General features: G+C 34.8%; 1 protein-coding gene across 1 annotated transcript; it reads left to right on the top strand.

Moving 5' to 3' along the window:
- The first annotated feature begins 644 nt into the window (after positions 1 to 644).
- LOC129099016 (nuclear GTPase SLIP-GC-like) lies at positions 645 to 8,699 on the top strand. The gene is made up of 20 exons (XM_054608171.1): positions 645 to 711; positions 1,022 to 1,179; positions 1,317 to 1,364; positions 1,507 to 1,540; positions 1,706 to 1,772; positions 2,224 to 2,325; positions 2,928 to 3,144; positions 3,280 to 3,501; positions 4,710 to 4,916; positions 5,035 to 5,210; positions 5,628 to 5,721; positions 5,809 to 5,896; positions 5,983 to 6,104; positions 6,360 to 6,533; positions 6,634 to 6,791; positions 6,980 to 7,097; positions 7,625 to 7,733; positions 7,856 to 7,989; positions 8,223 to 8,304; positions 8,435 to 8,699. The coding sequence occupies exons 1-20, from the start codon at positions 645 to 647 to the stop codon at positions 8,509 to 8,511; spliced, it is 2,454 nt and encodes an 817-aa protein (XP_054464146.1). The 3' UTR covers positions 8,512 to 8,699.
- Positions 8,700 to 9,167: the final 468 nt, after the last annotated feature.

Genomic DNA, 9,167 nt, shown 5'->3' with positions numbered 1-9,167 from the left:
CAGGTGGCAACGATACAAATAAAATTCCATTTAACATTTAACCTCATATGAACCATGTCTAACCTGTTTAGATTTAGTTTTAGATTTGAGGCACTTCTTCTTTCTTACGGTACTTTTTACTTCACCTCCACTACATTTCATAGGTGAATACTATACTTCTTACACCAGCACACTGACAGCTGCAGTTAATCACTTTTCAGACTTTGAGATTATATATTATAAATATAATCAACTCATAAAACGTGATGTTCAAGATTAAACCAGTGGTTTCCAGCATGTTGGGCTTGTGCTCCCTCACAAAACAGTTCCTCCCTTGAAAGGTTTCAGATTACTAGGAGTTGTTGCTACAACCAAAGAGACATTTCAATTCTAAATATATTTTGTTTAACACAATTTGAGGCCCAAGAAGGTAAAATATACACACCAGCATGATAAGAGAACAGTACATACAAATACATGTTAAAAACGGAGGTTTAGGAAGGGAGGAGTTTCGTGCACCTTTGTCAGACAAGTATCAGTACCAGCAAGCAAAAACCCTTTAGGTTTAATTTAAATTTATAGTGGATTCAAATAAGTTTTAGAACATCTTGGTGTTTAATTTAAAACATGTTAATTTGTTTACCTTCCAGTTTCCGTTCGTGGTCATGGATGATTTTGTCCTTAACAAATTAAATGAATGGGGTCTCAGCGAGTGGATAGAAAGATTTGAAGGTAAAGTATTAACATGCCTCTTTTTTGGGCACAGATGTTATACATTGTTTATATGAGCTACTGATACTGAAGTAAAATGCAGACAAATGTTTAACAGACATAGTTTTAAGAAAATGAGAGAGATCAAGACTAAAGATTGACAAATAATTAAAATACAATCAATATACATTAACGCCGTGTTCAGTTTGTAATACTCTAAATTTAGCAGCTTAACCAACACCTATTTCAGTCATTTTATGATAGATTTCTGCAGCAGTTTGAAATTAATTCTTGCATGACTGAGATTCAACTCCGTATTTTTTTATTGCAGATCAACGTATTGACACGGAGAGTCTTTATTGTCTCAATGAACACGATATCGACGCCTTGATCCCAATAGTGGGACCAAGGTCAAAGTTCAAGAAGAGACTCAAGTTGTTAAAGGTAATGTTGTGTACTGTGAACACAATTTACACAAATACTGTATTTATGATTTACAGGAGCACAGACTTCTGTTTACATGACACATTATTGATAATACTATCTCATATCTATTAATAGCATGTGCAAGAATATTAACATGTATTTAATCTTATGGATTTGCAACTAATTTCTTTCGTCACTACAAGGAACAAAACACAGCAAATCCAGAAACAGTTGATTCGTCTACTCAAGTAAGTTGAATAAAGTTTCAAGCACTTAGGTATCATAAGGCATTTATTATATTCATACAGATAATATTTTCAATGTCTGCTCAAACTTCTACATGGCCACTTAGTATTGATTTAAGACACAGATGTTCATGTTCACCCTCAGGTTTGTCCCTCAACAAGCGGCACAAGTGATAAAGGTGAGATACACTTTATCTTATTCATTAAAGTTAAAGTTTTTAAGGCCGTAATATCTTGCTTTTACCAACTGACTGTATTTCGAGACAATGTTTTAATTTTGTGAAAGGCAGATGCAACAAACATTTCTTTTTGCTTCTTTTTTTTAACAAAACATGTCCAATAAGGAAAGAGAAGGTTGGATCTTCAGGGCGAGTCTAGCCAATCACCAACTAAAAAACAACGACTTCACACAAAAACCAGGATCATACTCAGGTACTTATAATACTTTCCAAACAATGGCAACATTTTTATATAATAACATTGTTACTTAGCTTACTTACATAGCAAATGTCTGTTTCTATATATTGGCCACAGAAAATACTTTCTCGTTTGCTGCCATTTGTAGTCTTATCAGACAAACCCAGACAGTCAACGGCATACATTCAAGTATCCATAGCAACAATGGGTATGCTTCAAAGTAAATAACTAAACTACGGCCTTTAACTGAATGATGTTTTAAACCAAGACCATAGTTTATCCTTTGCTAGTATAAGCCTGATGATACACTCTGAAGCATCCTAAATGGACCTGGCAGAGAAAGTTCCTCTCAGGCTTTACCTTCTTCTCCTCTGATTATTTGTCCCCTTATTCTACATTACTTGATACACTGGTTCATGGTTCTTGCTGAATAGCTCTTTACTTTCACTATGGCAGAAGAAATCATACTGTCTGAAGTGAAAACCATCATGGGATGTGTCCATCTGAAAATACCTAGCCAAGACAACAAGCTAAACAATTTCCTGAGGTAAGTATTAAGTTTATTACATTTTCCATATTAATATGTTATACAGGCCTGGTTCCTGACCAGGGGCCAGTTTCATTAACAGATTAAGACTGGTAGTGTTTAGCCAGCCATCATGGGTTCGTCCCGCCGTCCGTATGTATATCCATTTCTCAACAACAACTTGAAGGAATTTCTTCAAATTTGGCACAAACATTCGCTTGATCTCAAAGATGAACTGATTATGATTTGGTGGTCACAGATCAACTGTGATGTGACAAAACACGTTTTTGATCATAACTCAAGAAGTATTCTAATGACAATTTCAAAACAAATGTCTCATAGGATAAAATAAAGACATGATGTCATTTTGGACAGACATGGATGTAAACCATGACTTGACTCTTTGTCTGAGGCATACAGTAATTAGGCAGGAATTTTGTTTTGTTGAAAAATAGTTCGTAATTTAACCAAAAATTACAGCAAATTACTTCTACTGAGGAGAGTACAATATGCCTAAGAGGGCTGTTCATAGACAGTTGTATTTCTAATTTTGACACATTCTTTAAATGTTTTATGTTTTTGAAATTAATAAACTAACCCATACTTAAACTCTTGTACAACAGGAGAAAAATCAGTGGTTTGGAGACAGACAAGAGGGAGATGGTCGGTGTCTTTGGCAAAAGCGGGGCTGGAAAGAGCTCTTTGATAAATGCCGTCATTGGAGTGAAGAATCTCTTGCCCTCTGGAAGCGTCAGAGCATGTACCTCAGTCATGATTAAAGTGGAGGCTAACATGCAGAACTCAAAGTATGAGGCAGACATTGAGTTCATTACAGTAGAGGTAAAATGAGCTGAATATGTTTGTTTATTTTAAGCTATTTAAAAATGTTTGATGTGGCTGAAAAAAAACATTGTTGATTACATAGCATGCCATTTAATTTAACGGAGTTAAAGGTATTTATTTTATTTTATTTAGGAGTGGACCGATGAGCTGTGGTTCTTCTTCCTCGGGGATAATGCGGATCAGGAAAGTAATCAGAAAGATGACGGTGATCGTCGGGACATTGTTGAAAAGCTGTCAGCACTGTATGGAGAAGACTGGGAAAAAAAATCTCGTGAAGACCTCATGGATGGCAAATATTTCAAAGAGATCCCAGAATTTCAACTTCGCAAGAAAAAGATTTTGACAGGCGGATCAGTAAGTGAGAGTAAAAATCGTATATCACTCATTAGGAAGCCCTTTTGTCTATCTGACAAGACTGAAATGTTATTGAAGTTTATATAATATGCATACTGTCTATAGCCATTCCAGGTTGGTTTAGTTCAACGGTAGTTCAACAAATGTAAAATTAAAATCAGTATGTAAAATTTTCTAATTGAAAAAAGACCTTGATGCACCTGTCTTCGATAACTACAAAACCCATATCAAATGTACTCTTTGTAGAATAATCATAAAGAATCTTGTATACCAGTAACTAAATAAATGTATATAACTGTTTAAACAAACTCCAACCAGGATTTTCTCCTCAATCTTTGTGCCTAAACAGTTTGCTTTAAGATTAAATGACATCATGATTCATTAAATCTCAATACCGCTTTTGTTTACACTAGAAAGCTGTGTTCGGCTCCTGGTTAAATAAAAGTCATTATTTTATCACAATGGGCAACCTTACTTCCCAGAAGGTAAAACTTTCCCATGGAGTACCACAAGGATTAGTACTTGACCACCATTCCTTTCCCTTTATTCATGATAACTTTTTAAAAAGGGACACTCAACGCTGACAATGCTTAAATCTACATTTCTCTTTCACTGGTACGCTGTGGTACCATCAAATCACTGCATTTGAAAAAGCAATGGCTTTGAAATTGGTCTCTAGCTAAATTAAAACAGAACTGAGGTGATTTTCTTTGGGGCGCTTAATGAGAGATATAGAATTATTGCAAACCATGACGCTTCACTTGATGGATTTTAAAACACTACCACTAACGGGATTAGGACCCAATTATGTTTCTTACATGTTCTATCCATATGAATCTTCATGTAAACTTAATCATCAGACTGGGGTCTGCTGACTGTCATGGGTCAACAAAAAAACCAGGAAAGCTGCATTAGGCCTTCGATGATAAACTTACTTGCTATGACCTAGAGCATTTTAGGCTCTGTCAAAATCTGATCAACTTAAACAGCCTTGTATACACTTCCGGTTTAGTATTTAATATTATTTATCCAAATTAAGCTTTTTGCTTTTGTTGTTTCAGTGATAGGGTTTCTTAATCGCTCTTCTTTTTTATATTTTCCTGTTTGAAATTGTTTGTGCAATTTGTAAAGCAGTTCGAATTTGCAGTCCGTGCACATAAATGAAATCCCCTCATGTTGTATTAATCACATTTCATTATTTATTGCAGGCTAAAGAGCTATCTGCGAAATTAGTCAAATACACAAGAAGCGGCCCAAAAGATGGAGAAGGTCAAGAAGTGAAGAGGTGGTATTGGCCACTAGTGAAGTGTGTCACTATCAGGGTGCCAAATAATGATCTTCTTAAGCATGTCACAATTGTTGATCTTCCTGGAAATGGGGACCGTAACAAGGGCAGAGACAAGATGTGGCAACAGGTAATTTATCACATGCAATGCTGTTTATTGTTTATTCTGTGATATCTGCAAACTGTGACATCATGTTATTACAAAGTACAAATAATCATCATAATAACTTGCTGTCTTGTCCCTTCAGGTCGTTGGAAGTTGTTCCACTGTGTGGATCGTGACTGAATTGAATCGAGCTGCGTCAGAGCCAGAAGCCTGGGAGATCCTGGAAAGTGCCAGTAGCTTCATGGGAAATGCTGGCGAGTGTCGGCATATTCACTTTATCTGCACCAAGTCTGATAGTAGTAAAAATTCTAAATATCGGTAAGTGATTTAAGATGCCAAAAGTAAATATACTTATATATTAAAGTTACTGTGAGGAACTTTTAAGTGGTTATGAAACAGTCTCAATAACAATACTGATTCCTCTACATGACGTACATAAGAAAATAAGACCACCAGCGAGTAGATTGTCTATTTTTATATAGTCATTTTAAATGCTGTCATTGGCTTTAGTCAGTTCTATTCAAGGAATTTACTTTAGAACTCAATAACTGCTTATACACTCAACACAACGAACTAAATTGAAATAGTAGTCATAGTAGACATATTTCTTTCCAGAAAACTTCCTAGCAGATCATGGACCTGTAAAATAAAGTGTCCATGTCTAACAAAGATTTTTTTTTATTTTATTCTGGATGCAAAGAAATGGTGTCAATTAATGCAAATATTTACATTTAGTTCACCAGCTGATGTTCGTGATTTCATATTGAAAACAAACGATCAAGCAAAGAAAGAAGTGAGAAAAGAATTCAGCAAACTACACACAGTTAAGGTGAGTTTTAGAGACTGACAGAAAGTTTAACACAAAGATTGTCTACAAATGTAAACATGCCTTAATATCAGAACTTTTTCTTTTTAGAAACATTTCAGTGATGAAAGTTTCGTAGTGTTCACAGTGAGCTCCGAAGAGTTTCTAAAAAATGAACTTCTACATAAAGATGACACTGGTAGGTGAAGTCTCAATATGAGAGCACATTATTAAATATGTTGTGTAACTATGTAAGATGCTATGTAAGAGATGCATTTTTTACAGAAATACCCAAACTTCAGGAATTTCTGCAGAATCTCAATGACAGTCACTCAGAGACGTTAAACTATGTGTCTGGAGCTCTTGGGATTCTCTCTCTGATTCAAGGGGCCAGCCGTAGAGAAGGGGTAAGATCAAGTAATAAATCTCTTTCTTTGTCTTAAATCATCATTTATATTGACAGAAAATAATGTGAAAACATGCGAAAGTCAAAGACACACTTCTTACATGTAATGTCACCCATACATACGTTTGAGCAATCAATTTAGTTGTTTCCCAAAATCAACCGAATTTTGTTTATATGTGAACAAATTAAGAAAGCCCAGTCAAACAGCAGTATAGTTTCATGCTTTGAATACTGAATGTGTTGTTGTTGATTTCAGGCTGACATAAAGGCAGCTGTTTGCACAGACCTTATACAAAAGATGAAGGATGAACTTGATAAAATCAGGAAACCCATGGAAGAGACTTATCAGGCTTTCGAAAAATGCCTCAGTGAGGGGGTTGAAAAATCAAAAAGTTTATTGGAAAAAGTCTTGAAGTCGGTCATACATCCTGTACGTATTTGAATTATAACTACTAAATGATAAGAGATTTTGCACTTCATATGAATGTCTTAAAAATTAAAAAGTTTTTTTTCTGTGTGTCTTTTTTCAGAGAAAGTCAGGTAGTGGTTTCCATGGGACCCTGAAGGGTATAGTAGACGGTGATGGCATCTTGAAAAAAACAAGAACACATAAAGAAATAAACCTCAATATGAGGTTATCTGCATGCCTGACTGAGAGCATTGATGAAAAATTCAAGAAGACCTTCCCGTAAGAAATGACTTAATAAAGACATAAAACCCTGTGCTGGCTAATTTTACAAACTATGGACAATGTGTAGAATTAACAAATTCTACATTAATACAAATTATGAAATGTAATATATACATAGAAATTATATTATTAAAATACAAACTTGACAATTCTGCCAAACATTTTAACTTCTTAACATGTTTCAGAAATGAAGGAAAACCATTCAATGGTGTACTCAATTCGTTTTCACTTGACACGAAGAAGATGAGGGAGAAGACAGAGTACGAAGATGTCAAGCTGCAACTGATGTTTCTCATTACAGAGGTAAGAGATGAGAATAGTGCCATTAGTTCATTATCAAGCAATAATGCCAGGTCAGAGGGGCTTAAGCAGAAGGGTGAGTAAACCCAAACATCAAGTTTTTGACTGAGGACTGAAATGAAGACTAAACCTGAGACAATAAATTAATTTCGATGTAAGATGTTTTGAGCTGTTAACAAATATACTCCGTTTATGAAGAAGTCTATCAATACAGTAAATGTTGTCAGTTAAAATTGGAAATGCCCTTTAAAAAATGAAATGCTTCTGCAAAGCTGATGACCCTGCCCATACTCATGACAACATACTGAAGTTTTTGAGGTAGTCTGACATCAGTGGAAAAAAATATATATGTGCACCCTCACCTGGTGGAAAGCAGGTCTTGGGTGCGAAAATCTGTTTAAATATTGTATTTATTCAGGTGATAATCAGGTGAAATCTGGAGGAAGAAAGGGAAAAGATCACCCTTAATTCTATATTACCTTGATTTTATTTAAAATATGTTGATACATGCTTCATATTCCCTCTCGTAGGAAGAAAAGATAAAGACGAAACTCAACAAAATCATCTGCGATCGTAAGAAAACGATTTACAGCAGTCTGATGGAAACGATTCAGACAGCCATGCAGAAATGCTACAATGGTATGATATAAGATCATGATATATATAACCTGACACTGTAAAAATGCACATCATTCATTGTGATACTGCAGAATGTAATTATGATAAAATGTAATTGACTAAAGTTTTCTCTTTTGTTGTAGATGCAAAACAAATTAGAGGAACAGGGATGCTGCAAAACATTAGGGACACTATTGTGAAGCATGTACATGGGTCAAAGGATGTCATGTTTCAGGAAGCTAAAGATGATATGTTGAACCAGCTGAGGGACTTGATGGTTTGTAACATTTTATAATACGTTGTACAATGAGGATATAGTAAAAAATGTGTTGGTGCTTATCTTTATCTACAATTTCGGTAATCGTATATATAATCAAGTGGATTTTTCATCTTTTTGAATGCTGCTTTTTCTACTGAAACACTGCAGGCACTTTCACAAACATTCAGCTTTTGTTATTAGTTTTAGGCATATTTTGGCTGTGAGTGATAAAGATTTTTATGTTCATTTAGAGTTACATCCAGAAGGATCTGAAAAAAACAATGCAGGAATCAATCGAGATGTCACTCAAGACTGATGGTGTCTCAATCCCAGGTGAAGGCAACGTAGCAAAATAAAAACATGATAATCACTAAAAATACTCGAAATATCTGATTCAACTGAATAAATCGACTTATTTTTCAATAGTGTAATTAAAAGCAAACTATGTTTTTGGTTTTATTAGACGTTACAAAGGAGCTTGAGATGGTGAGGAACCACCATAAAGAACTGATGGGAAGCCCAGATGAAGAAAACCACTAATCTGGTAAAAACTGTTGTTAAAATATCTACATAATTCCTCAGGATGGAGCTGTTCTGAATAATGCTAACAATGTTTTTAATTACACTAGTGCTGCACAGCTGATTACCAACTGAAGAGTCCCGCGGGCTCGCTGATTAGAGCCGGGAGGCCTCTGGATTGATCTGAACCATTTTTGTCAGGCCATTTAATCCATGTTCTCTGTGTTGTTTTAATATGTTCTTTGAATTAGCTTCTTGTGAATTAAATGCATAGAGATTTTAGATTTTTCATTATTTTGTAGCACATTTTTTCTTTTAATTGATAAAAGATGCAGACAGAAAATGTGTGGGGGGTGAGAGCGGGTTGTCATGCAAGAAAGTCCCTAGTTGGATTCAAACACCAGTTTTAGTCACCAGTCCACTATGATATCTCAGATACATTTTATTTTTAATGATTACATTTTTTTTCTTTTTCTTTAATATATCTTTAAGTTTTTTGTCAATGTTTTATCTTAGTTTAATATTGGTTGACGGGAATTGAAATTCCAATGATTTTACGGGTGTTTAAATTAAGCTTGGTGTGTTTTTTGCTAGTGTTTTCTGAGTGTGTTCATTCATTTATGAAATATTTGATAGAACTAGATGATATTAATAAACCAGCCTATCTGGTTGCTCAT

This window comes from Anoplopoma fimbria, chromosome 11 (assembly GCF_027596085.1).
Source record: "Anoplopoma fimbria isolate UVic2021 breed Golden Eagle Sablefish chromosome 11, Afim_UVic_2022, whole genome shotgun sequence".
Lineage (NCBI taxonomy): Eukaryota > Metazoa > Chordata > Actinopteri > Perciformes > Anoplopomatidae > Anoplopoma > Anoplopoma fimbria.
This window is presented reverse-complemented; position numbering and strand designations above follow the sequence as displayed.